Source organism: Silurus meridionalis, chromosome 4 (genome assembly GCF_014805685.1).
Source record: "Silurus meridionalis isolate SWU-2019-XX chromosome 4, ASM1480568v1, whole genome shotgun sequence".
NCBI lineage: Eukaryota > Metazoa > Chordata > Actinopteri > Siluriformes > Siluridae > Silurus > Silurus meridionalis.
Genome location: NC_060887.1, coordinates 34960835 through 34981034, shown reverse-complemented (window position 1 = coordinate 34981034; position 20200 = coordinate 34960835). Strand labels below are relative to the sequence as shown.

At 41.5% G+C, this 20200-nt stretch overlaps 2 protein-coding genes across 4 annotated transcripts in view; one reads left to right on the top strand and one right to left on the bottom strand.

Annotated features, from left to right (window-relative positions):
* The window catches only part of wdr37 (WD repeat domain 37), a 42565-nt gene extending 32114 nt beyond the window's left edge, over positions 1-10451 (top strand). For all 3 annotated transcript variants that reach the window (XM_046846165.1, XM_046846164.1, XM_046846166.1), the window contains 3 exons: positions 7170-7304; positions 7395-7509; positions 8050-10451. In XM_046846165.1, the coding sequence (XP_046702121.1) occupies positions 7170-7304; positions 7395-7509; positions 8050-8181 (382 nt within the window). In that variant the 3' untranslated portion in view covers positions 8182-10451. The remainder of the gene's footprint in view (positions 1-7169; positions 7305-7394; positions 7510-8049) is intronic.
* Positions 10452-15133: 4682 nt separating this feature from the next.
* adarb2 (adenosine deaminase RNA specific B2 (inactive)) overlaps positions 15134-20200 on the bottom strand; it is a 238513-nt gene continuing 233446 nt past the window's right edge. Inside the window, exons 9-10 of the mRNA XM_046846163.1 lie at positions 18084-18268; positions 15134-16135 (exon numbers count right to left, since the gene is read on the bottom strand). Coding sequence (XP_046702119.1) covers positions 15959-16135; positions 18084-18268 — 362 coding nt within the window. The 3' untranslated portion in view covers positions 15134-15958. The remainder of the gene's footprint in view (positions 16136-18083; positions 18269-20200) is intronic.

Below are 20200 nucleotides of genomic sequence, written 5' to 3'. Positions count from 1 at the left end.
TGAGTGGTTAAACAGAGCTCTTATTAAAGTGCCTGTGTTTGTGTCTCATCTCCACAGTGAAACAGGGATGTGTTATTATCGTCTTGTATAATAATTCGTGTGTGTGTGTGTGTGTGTGTGTGTGTGTGTGTGTGTGTGTGTGTGTGTGTGTGTGTGTTATAATGACAGATGCTTTATGTTACACTCTGGTAGCATCCATGCTGATAATTTTTGCCAACAATTTAATTTGCTCAGCTGTAGAGTTGTGTTTGCATTGGGAGTTTTAGAGGGTTTGTGTTTGTTCACACACACACACACACACACACACACACACACACACGATTAAAGTGATTTTTTGATGAAGTGCGACTCATGATTTTTTTGGATTGTTCGGCCCAACTGTTTAGATGGGAGTTTGCAAAAAAGTAAGTGTAATCAATGTCCCTCTGTCTCTCTATCTCTCTTTCCCTCTGTCTCTTTATTTCTCCATCCCTCTGTTTTTCTATCCCTCTGTCTCTCTATCTCTCTTTCCCTCTGTCTCTTTATTTCTCTGTCCCTCTGTTTTTCTATCCCTCTGTCTCTTTATCTCTCTTTCCCTCTGTCTCTCTATCTCTCTTTCCCTCTGTCTCTTTATCTCTCTGTCCTTCTGTTTTTCTGTCTCTCTTTCCCTCTGTCTCTCTATCCCTCTGTCTCTCTATCTCTCTGTTCCTCTGTCTCTCTATCTCTCGTTCCCTCTGTCTCTCTATCTCTCTGTCCCTCTCCTTCTGTTGGTCTGTCCCTCTAAATATGTTCAAGTCCAGAGTTGAAGTGACAGTCCAGAGGTTAAGGGGTCATAATAGTGCAAAAAAAGTTGTGCAGGAATGAGTGAAGATGGAGGGAGAAGTCAAGTACTGGATCCTGGGTGTTTCCTGGTTTAAACTCTGAATGGTCTGCGGGAAGAAGCTCCTCCTCCTTCTCTCTGTGTTCGCTTTCAAGGAGCGGAAGCGTTTCCCTGAACACAACAGAGAAAGAGTCAATTGTTGGGATGGATGAGGTCCTTCACAATCTTCCTGCTGTAGATGTCCTGTAGGTTAGGGAGCTCGGTGTGGATGGTACGTTCAGCTGACTGCACCACCCTCTGGAGGGCTCGTCTGTCCTGCATGGTGCTGTTCCTACCCGTCAGAATGCTCTCAATGGTGCAGTTGTAAAAGGTCCTTAGCACCTGAGAGGGAAGTTTAAAGTCCTTTAAGCATCTTGGATGGTACAGATGCTGCCGGGGTTCTTCACCAGGGTGTTGATGTTGCAGGACCAAGACAGGTCCTGTTTGATGTGAACACCAAGGTACCGGAAACTGTCCACTCTTCACTGGGGTCCCGTTGATGTTTAGCGGTTTGTATGACTGCTCCTGCTTTGTGCTGAAGTCCACGATCAACTCCTTAGTCTTGCTGACTCTTAGGAGAAGATTGGTACCTGGTACCATCTCTCCAGGTTTTTAATCTCCTGTAGGAAGACCGTCTCGTCGTTGTTGGAGATCAGGCCCACCACAACAGTGTCGTCAGCAAACTTGATGATGGTGGTGGAGTTGGAAGTGGCCACATAGTCATATGTGTACAGTGAGTACAGCAGGGGGCTCAAAACACAACCCTGGGGAGCTCCAGTGCTGAGGGTGAGGGTGGATGAGGTGTGTTTGCCCACCCGTATGGCTTGTGGGTCACTCATCATATCTGTTTAAGTGACTGTAGGAACATGGTGAGAGCGGTAATGGTTGAGTCAGCAGCAGTTGGTGGTCAGGTCTCACTCCCTGAGTCTGTGATGAGTCGAGCACTAACACCTGATATATCACGTGTGGCTCACATAATGATGTTCAAGGTATGACACGACCTGTGTGTGTGTGTGTGTGTGTGTGTGTGTGTGTGTGTGTGTGACAGTGTGATGTAGTAGAGTAGTGCTGTCAGCGGGAGTTCATGCTTGAATGCACAGGGACCAAAAGATGAATGAGTCGCACCCTGAACCCACACACACACACTCTCACGTACTCATATACACACACCCTCACTCACACACACACTCACATATACACACTCTCACACCCACACACTCACTCACACCCACACACGCACTCACATATACACACTCACACCCACACACTAAAACTCACGCTCACATCCAAACACGCACTCACATTTACACACTCATTCACACACAGTAAAACTCACACACACACTCACTCACACACATACAAATACACACCCACATGTACACACTCTCTCACACACACATACACACTTACTAACACACACTCACACGTGCACTAAAACACACACACACTCACACACATGTACACACACATACACATACATACACATGTACAAAAAAAAAACACTCAAACAGTCCCACACACACATACACACACGCGCGCACACACTTATACTCACTCACGCACGCACGCACGCACGCACACAAATCTAACCTTTTTCCTTTTTTTTTTTTAATTTATTTTCCTTTCTTTTCTACTTTCTCCCCTTTTCTGTAATGTTCTGGAACATTCATATTGTTTGTGTGTGTGTGTGTAAATGATTTGTGGTTACAAATCTTAAACACTTATCAAGATTTTAACAGCGAGTGAACTGATTCAGGAAGGGAGATCTCTGTGTGTGTGTGTGTGTGTGTGTGTGTGTGTTTCATACTCGGAGGTAATTATGAGTAATGAAGGCTGACAGTGTGTGGTAGCTTTCAGAAGGACAACAGGCTCAGTGCCGGGAACCGATCACCTCCTAATTGTGTGATATTAGTGAACTCACTAACGAGTGGCACAAATGAGTAGTGGCAGAAGCCTTGCTGTACTCTGTGTGTGTTTGTGTGTGTTTATGTGTGTGTTTATGTGTGTGTTTATGTGTGTGTGTGTTTATGTGTGTGTGTGTTTGTGTGCGTGTGTGTGTGTGCGCGCACAATAAGAGCCTGGAGGCCTCTCACCTCAGCTTAGGCATCTGATTGACTGGTTAAAGACACACACACACACACACACACACACACACACACACACACACACACACACACACACACAGACACACAGGTTAAGCTGAAGGATGAGGGTGTGAGGAGTCAAATAACTATGTCTCTCTGTACCTCTAACTCTGTCTTTCTAAACCTGTCTTTATGTCTTTTCAAACCTGTCTCTTTGTCCTTCTAAATCTGTCCCTCTAAATCTGTCTCTCTCTCCTTTTAACTGTGTCTCGGTTGATCATTTTTCTAAATCTGTCACTCTGTCCCTCTAAATCTGTCTTTCTAAATCTGTCTCTCTGTCTCTCTAATACTGTCTCTCTAAATCTGTCTCTCTTCCTCTAACTTTGTCTCTCTCTGTCCCTTTAACTCTCTCTAATTCTGTCTCTGTCCCTCTAACTCTGTCTCTAAATCTCTCTGTCCCCTAACTCTGTCTCTCTAAATCTCTCTCTGTCCCCTAACTCTGTCTCGCTGCCCCTCTAAATCTGTCTCTCTCCTTCTAACTGTCTCTCTGACCCTCTAACTCTGTCTTTCTAAATCTGTCTCTGTTCCTCTAACTCTGCCTTTATAGATCTGTCTCTGTCCTTCTAAATCTCTCTCTGTCCCTCTGTCCATCTAACTGTGTCTCTGTCCCTCTAAACCTGTCTTTCTAAATCTGTCTCTCTGTCTCCCTAACTCTGTCTTTCTAAATCTCTGTCCCTCTAATTCGTTCCTGTAACCGGTCTTTCTGTTCCTCTAACTCTGCCTATCTAAATCAGTCTCTGTCCCTCTAAATCTGTCCCTCGGCCTCTCTAACTCTGTCTCTTTCCTCTAACTCTGTCTCTCTGTCCCTTTAACTCTCTCTAATTCTGTCTCTCTGTCCCTCTAACTCTGTCTCTCTAAATCTCTCTGTCCCTCTAACTCTGTCTCTAAATCTCTCTCTGTCCCCTAACTCTGTCTCGCTGCCCCTCTAAATCTGTCTCTCTCCTTCTAACTGTCTCTCTGACCCTCTAACTCTGTCTTTCTAAATCTGTCTCTGTTCCTCTAACTCTGCCTTTATAGATCTGTCTCTCTGTCCTTCTAAATCTCTCTCTGTCCCTCTGTCCATCTAACTGTGTCTCTCTGTCCCTCTAAACCTGTCTTTCTAAATCTGTCTCTCTGTCTCCCTAACTCTGTCTTTCTAAATCTCTCTGTCCCTCTAATTCGTTCCTGTAACCGGTCTTTCTGTTCCTCTAACTCTGCCTATCTAAATCAGTCTCTGTCCCTCTAAATCTGTCCCTCGGCCTCTCTAACTCTGTCTCTCTTTCCTCTAACTCTCTGTCTTTCTGTCCCTGTAACTCTGTCTCTAAATCTTTCTCTGTCCCTCTAACTCTGTCTCTCTGCCCATCTAACTCTGTCTCTCTTACCCTCTAAATCTGTCTTTCTAACTCTGTCTCTCTGTCTCTCTAATGCTGTCTCTCTAAATATGTCTCTCTGTCCCTCTAAGTCTGTCTCTCTAATGCTGTCTCTAAATATGTCTCTCTGTCCCTCTAACTCTGTCTCTCTGGCACTTTAACTCTCTCTCTCCCTCTTTCCCTCTAAATCTGTCTTTTTAACTCTGTCTCTCTCTCCCTTTAACTCTGCTTTTATAACTATGTCGGTCCATCCAACTCTATCTCTCTTTCCCTCTAACTCTGTCCCTGTAACTTTGGCTCATTGTCTCTCTAGCCATTCAACTCTGTCTCTCTGTTCCTCTAACACTATCCCGCTAACTTTGTCTCTCTAACTATATCTCTGTGTCTCTCTATCCCTCTAACTATGTCTACCTGGCAAACTCTATTTGTCTGTTTGTATATTTGTCAACTCTTTCTGTCTGTCTCTTTTTCTCTATCTGTCTTTCAGGGATGTTGTACATGTTGATTATTGACCATGTTTGTTTTTGCCTGGTGTTCTGGCTGTGGGAGACGTAGAACTGGAGATTATGCACCACTTCCTGTGGATAGTAATTGATCTTTGTCACTGGTCTGACATGTAATACAGCTCTGACTAGCATGTTATCGATGCGTGAAAAAGGCACTGACCTCAAGTCTACACACACACACACACACACACACACACACACACACACACACACACACACACACACACTCTCACTCTCTCTCTCTCTCTCTCTCTCTCTCTCTCTCTCTCTCTCTCTCTCTCTGTCTATCTATCTCTGTCTATCTATCTCTGTCTGCCTGTCTTTCTATCATTTACCTGTCTCTCTCTTTGTCTCAGTTCATATGTCTGTCTCTCTATCCATCAACCTGTCTTCCTATTTGTTTATCAGTTCTTATATCTGTTTATCCTTATCTCTCTATCTGTCTTTTTATTCATCTATCTGGCTTTCTATCTACCTGTTTCTTTATGCATCTATCCGTCTATTATCTACCTAACTCTATCCATCTACCCGTCTCTCTATCTGTCTATCGGGTTCTTCTTTCTATCTGTCTCTCTATTCATCTAACTGTATCTCTATCCTCCTACCTCTCTATTTGTCTCTTTCTCTCTCTCTGAGTGATATAAGTCATGAAACAAGCACGCTGGTAGAACACAGTGTTTTTGAACACTTTTCTGCCCATAAACTTCAGCATCTTGATGCGTCACCGCGATCTGATTGGTTCGCTGCACAAGACGGTAAAGAAGACAGTCTTGCATGTTTGACAGAGTTTTCTGGTTAGTGATCTGTCCTGTCAATCAAACAAGGAGGTTCTTTTTCTCCATCGTCACGCTAGTCTAATTAAAGCCGTATCTCTTTATCATCTCTCGGTCTTTTCTCCACACGCTCACACACTTTCCCCTTCCCCTCACCGAGTCTCGACCTTGCTCGTCAGCGGCTCCCGGGGGACACGGAACATCTCACCAAAACACCGCCGCAGCGCTAATAGGGTTTTAATCAAGCTTTTAATCTATTACCCCGACCTCCTCCCCTCTGCCTGAGCGCTCTCACGGCACACCGGTGCAATGTCAGAAACTGTTTCCACGCTTCGCTTTCGACGCGAGACGCTACGGCGCGAGCCAGGAGCAGCCATTAGCGCCGCCAGAGCCCCGGCCTGCATCCCTTAATACTGCAGAATTTAGCCCTAATTAAACCTTGATATCATGTCAATTCAAATTATACAGGCAAGCAGCTACTGGGGCGATTAGCCTGGACTGTGCTAATTTAAAACTGAAAGCAGAGCAGGGAATGAAGTTTAAAAACCCCCACTGCCAGACACACACACACAGACACACACACACACACATACACACACACACACACACACACACACACACACACACACACACACACACTCTTCTTCTTTTTTTTCTTCTTCTTCTTCTTTTCAATTTAATTCTATACATTTTTATTTGTATGGCACTTTTAACATTTTTAAACCCTTTTTGTAATTCTGGCAACCTGACCAGAAGGCAGGAGGGTAGATGATAGTGGCGGGTCGTTCATAAACGATTCGTTCATATTTTAACGAGTCTTTAAAAAAGAACGAGTCGTCTCAAAGAGTGATCCGTTCATTTTCTAGTAGACACTCATCAGCAACGCATCGCAAAATCTCCATAGGTTATAAACAGGAAACCGAATCGAGAAGTTCACCTCTCGACTCTTCTAGTTCGAGTCGTTCGTTCTTTTATCACGTGACTCCTATTGACACTATACAGTTATACATACATATATGATTGGAACTATAGTTAAAGTACGTGTATGAAGACGTGTTAGGAGATCTGCTAATTGAAAATGTAACATTTTATTTTTTATCAAAGTACCGAAATGAACTAAATGACTCAAAAAAAGATTTGTTCCTTTTGCCGAACGAGATTCAAAGAACCGAGTCACTTAAATGATCAGATCTTCCCATCACTAGTAAATAAGAGAAGGCAAAATGCCATTCAAGAGTAACAGAGTAGATATGAAATATTCAGTCTGTTAAATTAGCGTGCCTGACCTCATACACTGTGATGTTACATATGGACAAACGTTTGTGGACACCTGACCATTAGATTGAGTACTTTTTGAACATTTACTCCACATTTAGTCCCCATTTGCTTTTCTAATAACCTCCACTCTTCTGGAAAGATGTTCCTCTAGATTGTGGAGTGTGAGATGGACATACAATTCTCATGATCAGATGACCACAAACGTTCATATTGTGTCCCGGGTTTCGTTTGTAAACGAATACAGAGACTGTTTAGTAATTTTACTCTTGTGTGTGTTGCAGCACGGTGACATCAGCTGTCTTCACAGTAGGAGACAACGTGGTGTCCGGCAGCGACGATCGCACCGTCAAGGTGTGGGACCTAAAGAACATGCGGTCGCCCATAGCGACCATCCGCACCGACTCGGCTGTTAACAGGTAATGCTGAGGCTGTGATGTTTTGGAGGTCAGTTGGAGGTCGTTTAAAGGTTGTATATCTGTGTAATCTTTTTTCGCCTCTGCATGTAGGATAAGTGTCTCAGCGAACCAGAGGATCATCGCACTGCCGCATGACAACAGACAAGTCCGGCTGTTTGATATGACCGGGGTTCGGCTGGCCCGCCTTCCACGCAGCAACAGACAGGTGTGTGTGTGTGTGTGTGCGTGCGTGTGTGTGTGTAAGAATACTGATCAGCATGCATGGCATGTGTGGGTGGCATTTCTGGTGTGTTTGCGTTTCATGAATGCGTGTTTGTGTTTAATAAATGTGTGTGGCTTTACGGTGTGTTTGCGCTACATAAATGTGTGTTTGCGTTACATGAGTGTGTGTGTGTGTGTGTGTGTGTGTGTTTGTGTGTGTGTGCTATAAAATGAATTTGTGTATAATGATGGTGTTTTTGTGTTACATGAATGTGTGTTTGTGTACCATTTGGGTGTGTTTTGTGTTGTGTTACATAAATATGTTTGTGATGCATGAGCAAGTATTTGTGTAGCATGGATTTTTGTTTATGTGGGCTTTACCTTGTGTTTTTGTAGCATAAATGTGTGGGTCAGACTTTCAAGCGTGTTTGTGGCTTTTATTTCAAATGCATGTCTATGTATCACAAACAGTTTGTGTTTTTCCTGACTCTGGTGTGTGTGTGCGTGTGTGTGTGTGTGTGTGTGTGTGTGCGTGCGTGTGCAGGGTCATCGGCGCATGGTGTGCTGCTCGGCGTGGAACGAGGAGAACCAGGCGTGTAACCTGTTCACCTGCGGCTTCGATCGACAGGCCATCGGTTGGAACATCAACATCCCTGCTCTGCTGCAGGACAAGTGAACACAAACCCACACACACACACACACACACACACACACACACACACACACACACACACCCGTTCTGTCATACTTACATAAACCTTAGGCTTGGTTAAACACACAGACACAGACACACACAGCCAGATCCTTGCCATTAGTGTATTGATTTTTTTTTGGAGCGCGCTCTCTCTCTCTCTCTCTCTCTCTGTGTGTGTGTGTGTGTGTGTGTGTGTGTGTGTGTGTGTGTGTGTACAAGATACAGCTCTCATGATAAAGATGTCAGAAAGAACCTCACGCACTGCCATCATGACAATCACACACACCTCCACACAGACTCATGTCATGATTCCAGAGAATCTGTGCATGTTTTTCGCTCCTCCTGCAGCAGATTAGGAGGACTTTACGTTCTTCACCTGATCCACTTTGTGCACCAATACGTTGTCGTACACGAGAAAAACGCGTACGAACGCAGTGTTACACAGCAACGTTAAATCTGCCTAGCAACAAGAATCCGATTGGCCCTCAGACGTTTGACTTCCTGTATTAGTGTATGAGGGCAATGCGTTGCCTTTCATCCCAACACAAGCTGGATTATGTCCTCTAGAGGCACATCCTAAAGCGTTTTATTCCTCTTATACCACAGATTTATTTTTTTATCCCTTTATTGTTACCGTTTATAGTAGATCCTTTTCTCAGCACCTTTTATTTTATTTTCAAGAACTGGATGCCAGAGACTCATGTTCATGTTAAATATTATACACACACACACACACACACACACACACACACACACACACATATATATATATATATATATATATAGTATGGGCAAAAGTTTGTGGACACCTGATCATACGATTACATGCTTCTTTTTGAACATAACATTCCACATCGAGTTCCCATTTACTCTTTTAATAACCTTCACCCTTCTGAGATGTTGTTACACTTGATTTATTTTGTGGAGATTCATTCAGCTACAAGGGTTTTAGTGACGTCAGGTACTGATAGAGGTGAGCTGAGGAGACCTGGGGTGTTCAGAGCTCTATAGTAGGAGATCTTCCACTTCGAACCTGTGTAAAGCATATCTTCATGGAGCTGGCTTTGTGCACAGGAACATGTTCGGGTCTCCTGGTTTAAAGTGTAGCAGACATTTCAAGCCAAAACGCTCGTGTGCCTCCAAATTAGTGGTAACAATTTGGAGAAAATTGACACATAGCCGGAAAAATCGGGTGTCCCAATACTTCTGATCATAGCGTCTGTGTGTATAAATAGGATTTATCGTGTTATATATAAAACAAATCAGCATCTGATTAGCACTCGGGTATAATTCTATATAATTTTTCGCCGTATCGTATTTATTTTCGCGTCTCTCACGAACTTAATCCCAGAGTAATGACAAGAAATGTAGAGAAAACACTCAAGATTTAAACATCAAGAATGATTATTTTACAGCTCCCCCCCCCCTCTACATTGTCTCTCAAATGATATAAGCTAAGACTAGAGAATACAAACTCCATGCTACATCGAGTGTGAAATCTTTTTTTTTTCTTCTTTCCCCTCACCAGATCCAGTCTGTTACATTCTCACTCTTTTTATTATCATTGGATTCAGTTTCTATGTACAGAGATTATTTTACTGTATAAAATATTGCATTTATCATTAATAGTTACTCTGTGCGTAAAAAAAAAAAAGACAGACGGTTCGGGCAGTACACACACACACACACGCACACACACACTTCCTGCTTAAAAACAGTATTGCTTTAATCCGTCTGCATGAAAAATCTCTCTGTCTGTCCAATCTAAAAAAGAAAAATGCCGTCGTGATCGCTGTGTGATTTGATTCTCCGGACTGAAAAAAAATGTCCGATGTGAAACGTGTCGGTGGAGCTTTTATGCATAGAATTAAACAATGTAACGTGTCATGTTTTATTTGGTTCCCGCACACGTTAGAGCCGACATGCTGGTGTTCCGTATAGCGCTGTAGGACAAGAGGCTATATTAGACGTTATTGATATTGGACAAGACGTTGTGTGGTTAGTCGTCTGTCGCACACTCACACGCTGTCACGTGGACATTTTCTGGGCTTTGAGTGTTTTCAGAATACTATAAAGTAAGTGAGACGTCTGAATAGAAATTATAATAGTGTATAAAAGCTGTGATGGTGGAAATCTGTATAGTGACCCTTAGGGATAATGTTACATTTGAACACATCTGTACCAAATCATTTGTACCACATCTGTACCACATGACTACACAGTGTAAATAAATGTCCTTGTCAGAAAATGAACCCTGACTCTCTCCATTTGTTTCTTTGTACACTAATGCTATTTATTTGATCATTGCTATGAATGAAAGACCCCACGCTTTCTTCACACACAGAGGCCACGCCTTCTTCATACACAGAGGCCACGCCTTCTTCATACACAGAGGCCACGCCTTCTTCATACACAGAGGCCACGCCTTCTTCACAGATACTGATACACACACAGAGGCCACACCTTCTTCATACACAGAGGCCACGCCTTCTCCACTGATACTGATACACACACAAAGGCCATGCCTTCTTTATACACAGAGGCCACACCTTCTTTATACACAGAGGCCACGCCTTTTTCACTGATACTGATACACTTACACACAGAGGCCACGCCTCCTTCACTGATACACATACACACTGAGGCCACGCCTTCTTCACTGATACTGATACACAGAGGCCACACCTTCTTTATACACAGAGGCCACACCTTTTTCACTGATACTGATACACATACACACAGAGGCCACGCCTCCTTCACTGATACACACACACACACACAGAGGCCACGCCTTTTCACTGATACTGATACACACACAAAGGCCATGCCTTCTTTATACACAGAGGCCACACCTTCTTCATATACAGAGGCCACACCTTCCTCATACACAGAGGCCACGCCTTCTCCACTGATACTGGTACACACACAAAGGCCACGCCTTCTTTATACACAGATGCCACATCTTCTTCATACACAGAGGCCACGTCTTTTTTACTGATACACATACACACAGAGGCCACGCCTCTTTCACTGATACACATACACACTGAGGCCACGCCTTCTTCACTGATACTGATACACACACAAAGGCCACGCCTTCTTTATACACAGAGGCCACACCTTCTTCATACACAGAGGCCACGCCTTTTTCATACACAGAGGCCACGCCTTCTCCACTGATACTGATACACACACAAAGGCCATGCCTTCTTTATACACAGAGGCCACGCCTTCTTCATACACAGAGGCCACGTCTTTTTACTGATACACATACACACAGAGGCCACGCCTCTTTCACTGATACACATACACACTGAGGCCACGCCTTCTTCACTGATACTGATACACACACAAAGGCCACGCCTTCTTTATACACAGAGGCCACACCTTCTTCATACACAGAGGCCACGCCTTTTTCATACACAGAGGCCACGCCTTCTCCACTGATACTGATACACACACAAAGGCCATGCCTTCTTTATACACAGAGGCCACGCCTTTTTCACTGATACTGATACACATACACACAGAGGCCACGCCTCCTTCACTGATACACATACACACTGAGGCCACGCCTTCTTCATTGATACACACACAGAGGCCATGCCTCCTTCACTGATAGACACACACACACACACACACAGAGGCCACACCTCGTTCACTGATATACACACACACACACACACACAGAGGCCATGCCTCCTTTAGTGAGGCCACAGAGTATTCAGACTGACTATGGTATATGTAGGAATGAAGCACTACTGGTGTGAAGGTTTTAACAGTAGGCTATGAGGCTAATTGTCTTTTATGGTGTAAGTAATAAACACTAGTAGTAGCAGGATTAAAACTGTACCTTCTTCCTCAGTAGTTTATAATCGTTTTCTCCACCTCAGTTTTTTTTCTTTTTATCCTGATTTTATTCTACATTAACATGAATATGTATCTGGATGTCACCCAGATGAAGATGGGATCCCTTTTGAGTCTGGTTCCTCTGAAGGTTTCTTCTTCATGAAGTCTCCTGAATGTTTTCTTCCACTCTCACCTGTAGTTTGCTCGTTAGGGGTTAATTATTGGGTCTAATATATGAATTTAAAATGTATATACATTCGTTTTAACGTAAGTATGCAATGTGACGGTCAACTCACTATACAAATAAAATTGAATTGACCAGCTTAAGATACAATTACCATTATTTTTTTTCAATCAGGTTTCCATCAGGGAACATTTAATCATCTCAACAATGATTAACATGTATCCAGGTGTCACTCAGATGAGGAGGAGTTCACTTTTAATCTGGTTCCTCTCAAGGTTTCATCCTCATGAGGTCTCAAAATCTTGTAATAGACCTATGGTTTGCTCATTAGGTACAAATGATGAGGAACCATGAGGATGGATTTGGATTGTAATGTTCTTTTACAATGGTTTGTGGTTTTCCTTCACCACAGTCACTCCACTAGTAAGTGATAGGGATTTGACAAAGTTTGAGAAATACCATTAAACTGAGTGCACCAGGATTTTTTTTTTTCTGAATATACAATAATAATAATGCCTTCTAATGCAACAGGAGGGAAAAATACCGTAAAACTCGTATAAGCGCTGGGGTTCTGACCCGTTCACCATGTGTATGTGTAAGTGGGTGTAGATATGAATATTCATACGAACAAGTCTGCACAGTTTAATGATCTCAATATGCAAAATAAGACACAAACTTTATTTTTATATGCGGTTTTCTTTTTTTATTCACATAAACATTCACTTTATGATACAACTGAAGTGCAATGTACAGATCTTAGCAGCATAATAATTGCAGATTTAAATATACATCATATTCCGACACCTTGTGTTGTTTTTTATTTTTATTTTTTTTTAACCTTGTTCTTTTCTTTTTTTTTTTATACAAAGTTTACAAAATGTACAGGGAATATTACAATATTGCCGTTCGGTCATGCCTACTACTGACTCTTTTTCTTTAAGATACTAAACAAGTCATTTATATCATTCTCTTTTCTATAGAGGAATAAAAAAAAGGTTTCTGACAGCCATTTTGGACATCCTGGAGGAAATATGTGAGGATTATAAAAGGAGTATGGATAGAGCAGGTGATGATGTTCTTTACCTGTAACCTTTAACTGGGTTTGAAAAGACTGGGGGAAAGAGACCTTGATGGAGGACGACGTTCTCCATCCTAATCTACTGCCTATTACATCTCAGTCTACAGTTAGTCACAGATTCAGCGAAATACACTGAAGGTGGAGAGCAAGAGGAAAGTGATTCATGCACAGGGTTAAAGCAACGTTCGGTCCACCAGTATTACCACCACTCTACCACTAGGTGTCACCATACAGCTGATACAGGCATTTACATGTCGCTTCAGCGTACAGCGTGTCATCAGAGAGGATCAACTTTACACAAGGATCTCAGAATGTAAACCCAAAATGCAAAACTTGACTAAAAGGCAAGAAAATCATCAGGGTTTAGTTATTTGCTTCATTTATAAATTGCTTGTGTGTCACGACAGAGGACAAAATGAGAAGAAATGAAATCTGTGTTCGTCTGACTAACTGCACAAATCCAATTGTAAAAATGATGCATTATATTTGCATTATAAATAAATAAATAATAATCTGATAAACCGATCTCACTTACTGACTTTGATTGACAGGTGACCTAATGCTTAATAAATGCATGACAGAAATTCATACATTATCAAAAAATCCAAAAATTTGATTACATTTTTTTTTTTGTCAAAAAGAATTTTCTTTTTTTTTGATCCTATATTATATTTAAAATAATCCACTGTTATCGTTTTTCCACCTTATCTTTTATTTATTTATAGATATGCAGGTTTAAATAGCATTTATTTATTTTTCCTTCTATAAACAAAAACAAAAATATGATTTCACAAAGGTCATATTTATAATTTACTTTAAAATGTCTTAAAAAAAATATTTAACCAATATCAGGATTTATTTATTTTTCTAAAAGATTCTTTTTCTTCTTTTATTTATTTATTTTTTTGTTTGTTTTTGAACATTTGATGGTAAAATCATTTTGTGGATCATTATTTGGCAATTCAGTTTTATTTCTGGATATTTTTTTTTTATGAACATTAAATTGAAATGAATTGAAATTAAATAAAAAAAAATTGTAATAATATCAATAATAATAAGCTATGTTTTTTTCCCCTACATTTCATTTGCATTTTTGAGATAATTTTATTTTTATATAACATTTATGCGCTATGCCCCAAAATATACTAAAAACCAGACGAACCCATTTCATTTAGTCTGAATTGGTCCTCCTGATGATAAACACTCTGACTTGATGACACCGTTAAAAATAAAACGTATCAAAAATATATTGTGTAATCCAACAAATTAAACCATGAACCAAATGAGGATGGGTTCCCCTTTAGAGTCTGGTTCCTCTCAAGGTTTCTTCCTCATAACATCTAATGGAGTTTTTCCGTCCCACAGTCACCATGGCTGCTCATCAGGGATAAACACACATCATTCACATTCACTGTTAATTTCTGTAAAGCTGCTTTGAGACTGTCTGATGTGAAAAGCGCTCTTGACATGACAAATAAAAGGACACGTGGCAAATCCCCAGGGAGGAACCATCATCAGCGCTGTATACAAAAGTATTAGGACACCTGAGTTTTCCAGTCATGTGGTTCTTCTCCAAACTCTTTTTCTCCCCTTCATTAGAACTAGTAGACCCAAACCTGTTCCCGCATGATGATGCACCTGTGTACAAAGCAAACTCCATGAAGATATGCTTTACATGGTTTGAAATGGAAGATCTCCTGCTATTGAGCTCTGACCCTCGAACATGATGAACGCTGACTGCACCTCAGGCCTCCTCACCTCACATACATCACTACCTGACTGTACTCACACCCTTATAGATGAATGAGCACAAACGTCCACACTCTAGTGGAACATCCTCCCAGAAGAGTGGAGGTTATTATAAGCCAATGAATAGAAACTAAATGTGGAACAGGATGTTTAAAAAGAAGCGCAGGTGTCTACAAACTTGTGTCTATATAATGTAAATCTACAGTGAAGCAACATAATAGAAAGAAGAAAAAAAAACAAGTACGTGTGTCACGAGAAACCTGGCACGGCGTACCCTCCCGAGCGCCGCATGCAGACCCTCCACGCTTTAATGGCACCGTTTATGTTCGCTTGTCACTATTTCTTCCTCTCGTCTCTTTATATTCCCTGCGCTGCACACAAAAGGGCTTGAATTAACCTGTCGCTGCAATGTCAAATCACCCTCCTGCTCTCTTTTTCTTTCCTACTTTCTTTCCGTCAGAGGTGAGCGCGAAGGAGCGAGTGTGTTTGATGAAAAGGAAAGAGGTACAGCTTGAATAAGTGTGTGAGACAAAAAGAGAGAGAGAGAGAGATTGAGAGAAGAGGGGGAGGGGCCCATCATTCTGACAGCACCTTTAATTGGACGGTGCGCCAAGAAATCTACAGGGGCTGAGAATCCGGAAATGGGCCAGCGATGACGACGTGGCTGCTGCCTTTCACTTTGCCGAAGGTTAACACACACACACACACACACACACACACACACACACACACACACACAGCTTTATTGGAGTGTAACAGCTGCAGGTGAGATGGAAGAAAAAGAGGGGACGCTGGAAGGTGAAAATAAAAGAGTCGTTCCCAAAACCCATTTTTTTCCTGCTCCTCAGGATCAAGTCTTCATGCCCTCATCCTGCCGTGTTTATGTTCGAGTTCTGGTTTCACGGCGTCAGCACGAAGCGTTCTTGCTCCGCCGGTTTCCTGACCCACGTCCCCAATCCGGCTTCCCGTAGCGCACGCACCCACTGCTCCTTAGCGCTCTGGTACGACGCTGCCGCCCGCTTGGCCTCGCCGTACGTCAGCAGGCCGCCGCTCGAACCCGGAGCGCTCGCTACCAGCTGCAGGAAGAAAGAAAGAAAGAAAGCAAGAAAGTAGAGAGTGTGAGAGAGCAAAACAAAAACGAATGAGCCGGCACAAAGCGGGAACTTCAACAGCTGTGTAATCTCCCCATTTAAATTTCACAAGCAATTGAACATTCTGTGAGCTTTTTGGTGCATTTTCTTTTGTCCCACACTTTCTTCTCTCTCTCTCTCTCTCTCTCTCTCTCTCTCTCTCTCTCTCTCTCTCTCTCTCACACACACACACACACAGATAAGAGATGGGAGAGGTGCAGCAGATGAAGAAGAAGAAGAAGAAGAGGCATGGGGAAAAGTAAAGTTTCTTGCGAGATTAGCGTGTGAGCTGGTGCGCCTCTCGCTGTGCTCGGCGAGCGTTTGCCGTGCGACGCTGCTCAAGTGCTTTTCATGATGATTACCAGCTCTACAGTCATTAGACTTTAACTGCCACCATTTGGTAGAGCAGCCGGAGCTCTTCTGTACACTTCCATGACAAGGCCGTGTGTTTTACTTTCACGCTTTTTTAAAGTGAAACTCGTTGCAAACATCTCGACTTGTTCTCAGTTACAAAATAAAAACTCAGGCTCCCTCCAGGTTTGTGTTGAAGAAACGGTTTGTAAAAATGGCAAAAAAAAAAAACACAAAAAAACATACGAGAGTTTTAATGTTCGTTTCTCAAAGCACATGATGGCAGAGCTAGTGTAGTGTGCAAGGGCTGAACATCAACCACAAGTCAATATTGCAGGGGTTTTGTATTTAACTGATTCATACAGCAGCTATGGGGTTAAGGGGCCAGCATGAGGGGCCCAACAGGGGCAACTTGGTGTGGCTGGGATTTGAACTCACAACTTTCAGAGCCAAAGTCCAACGCCTTAATGACTAAGCAATGACCTCCCTTCATATGATATGAGAGATCTGCATTATGAGTTTACCACAGACACAATACAGGAGGAAAATAAGAAGGTTGAAAAAGAGGTAGAAGCTGACAGCTGAGTGTTATTGCATCATAGAATGGAAGCACCAATGAGGTTCAAGGATGCAAATAAAGACGGAATATTAAAAAAGGGGTGGGGTTGTGGAAAGTTTTATTATTATTCTTATGTTTATATTGATAGAATCTGGATTTTATGATGAGGGAAAATTGAACAGGTGGTTTTCTCCATCATAATAATATATATATATATATATATATATATATATATATATATATATATATATATATATATATATATATATATATATATATATATACACACACACACACACACACACACACACACACACACACATACATGGAAAGTATATTAGATATATGTATGTATGTATGTACAGTATGTATCTCACAATGCTAATATGGCTTCCTACTCTATGTATTTATTATTTGTATTATTTTAATATTAAACTTACTAGCATAGTTTGATTGTTTATAAATATATTGTTTATATATTTATTTATTTGTTTGTTTATTTATTGATTTAAATATTATTAACTTATATCATTCGAGTGCTTATAAGTTTTTTTATTTTTATTTATATTTATGTGTTAATATTATTACTGTTTTTATTTGTTTGTTGTTTATGTTTTTTTTATTTACATTAATCGTATTTTTCTTTTTTATTTGTTTGTTTTCTTGCTTGTTTATTTGTTCATTAGTATTTTTTTTTTCCTGTTTGTTTACTATTGTGAAGCAGAACACTTCATCAGTGTTTCATCAGTGCGGATAGAAGTTATATATTTTTTTTATTTATGAAACATTTGCTGCTGATGTTTGCTGTCATTATGTTATGAACACAAACAAACAAACAAAAAAACGGTTTTTAGATTATGGATTTTATGGCGCATGTGACTGCACTGTAACAGGTTTAATTTTTCTGTTAATGACGCTGATTGAGAAATTCTGTGTGTGTGTGTGTGTGTGTGTGTGTGTGTGTGTGGATGGAGGAGCTCTCACTTTGCGATAGACTCTGTTCCAGCGTGTGAAAAGTGCACGTTTACAGAGTCGTGATGGAGCTCCACAGTCTCTGCGTTTGCCCACGGAGGCGTTGATCACCTCCAGCTGCTCGTCTCCTGCAGTCCAGTTCACGCTGAAGCACGAAGCCTTGAGCTGCTGCCAACACTCACTGCTGCTGCTTAGACCTAAGACACACACACACACACACACACACACACACACACACACAGAATCATCATTACACACATTATCAGAGGGAAGTCGAAATCCTGTAATATCATGTGTAGGAGTGTAGTGAGGAGAACTCTCACTCATCAGCACCAAGTGGACTGTAATACAAACTCAGGAATCGAAAGCAAGTTTCATCTGTTTGAAGGTCCTGTATGTGACACAGATACTCCATTAATGTACTGAATGGCCACAGGGTCTCTCGTGACCTCACCAGTGTTTATTATGGACTTCTGTATAGATACTCTACTGACTTATTTAAAAAATGAACTAATACAGTCCTGGGCTAAAAAATGAAAAAAGGTGAAAGACAGAGAAGGAGGGAGACAGAAAGAGCGTGAGTACGAGTTGGTCAGACATTTATTATGAGTTAGATTGGGGAGGGGAGAGAAAGAGAGATAGTCAGACAGAAATAAAGAGCGAGAGAAAGACAAAGAAATGGTGAAAGAGCGAGATAAATAGAAGAGCACAGACACAGAAAGAGAAGGAGAGGAAGGGAGAGAGAGAGAGAGAGAGAGAGAGAGAGAGAGAGAGAGAGAGCAAAGAGAAATAGACAGTGAGAGAGAGATAAACAAACAGAAAGAGAGACAGAAGGAGAAGAAAATAAGGTGACAGTCAGGCAGACAGAAAGAGAGAGACAGAAAAGAAAGAAAGAGACAGAGAGACAGAAAGAGTAAGTGAAATGGTCAGACATTTATTATTATGAGAGAGAGGGAAGAAGAGAGATATAGAGTAAAATCTTTAGACAGAAGAGAAAGAAAAGAGCGACAGACACAGAAAGATAAGGAGAAAGAAAAAGAAAAAAAACAGACCTTTATAAGAGGGGAGAAAGCGAGATAGTCAGACAGAAATAAAGAGAGAGAGAAAGACAAAGAATAGGTAAAAGAGACAGAGCGAGATAAATAGAAGAGGACAGACACAGAAAGAGAAGGAGAAGAAGAGAGCGACAGTCAGGCAGACATAGAGAGAGAAAGAAAAGGAGGAGAGAAAGATAGTCAGACAGAAAAAGAGACAGACAGAGAAATAGCAAATATATAGAGAAAGATAAACAGACAGGAAGAAAAGAGAAGGAGAAGAAAAGAAGGTGACAGTCAGGCAGACAGAAAGAGACAGACAGAAAGAGTGAGGGAAATGGTCAGACATTTATTATAAGGAGGTGAAGAAGAGGAAAAACAGTAAAATCATCAGACAGACAGGAGAGAAAGAAAAGAGCGACAGACACAGAAAGATAAGGAGAAAGAAAAAGAAAAAACAGACCTTTATAAGAGGGGAGAAAGCGAGATAGTCAGACAGAAATAAAGAGAGAGAGAAAGACAAAGAATAGGTAAAAGAGACAGAGCGAGATAAATAGAAGAGGACAGACACAGAAAGAGAAGGAGAAGAAGAGCGACAGTCAGGCAGACATAGAGAGAGAAAGAAAAGGAGGAGAGAAAGATAGTCAGACAGAAAAAGAGACAGACAGAGAAATAGCAAATATATAGAGAAAGATAAACAGACAGGAAGAAAAGAAGGAGAAGAAAAGAAGGTGACAGTCAGGCAGACAGAAAGAGAGACAGACAGAAAGAGTGAGGGAAATGGTCAGACATTTATTATAAGGAGGTGAAGAAGAGGAAAAACAGTAAAATCATCAGACAGACAGGAGAGAAAGAAAAAGAGCGACAGACAGACAGAAAGACAAGGAGAAAGAGAGAGAAAGAAAAATGAGAGGGGGAGAAAGAGAAAAAGAGAAAGACAAAAAATTGAAAGAGAGAGATAGAGAGAGAGATGGATGGATAGAAATTGAGTCTATAAGTAGCTATATGAGCAGGAGAGGGTGTGTGTGCTGAGAGAGGAGCGTGCATTAGCGCGGTATGCTAGCGACACGGCGACTCACTTAACCTGCTTAATTG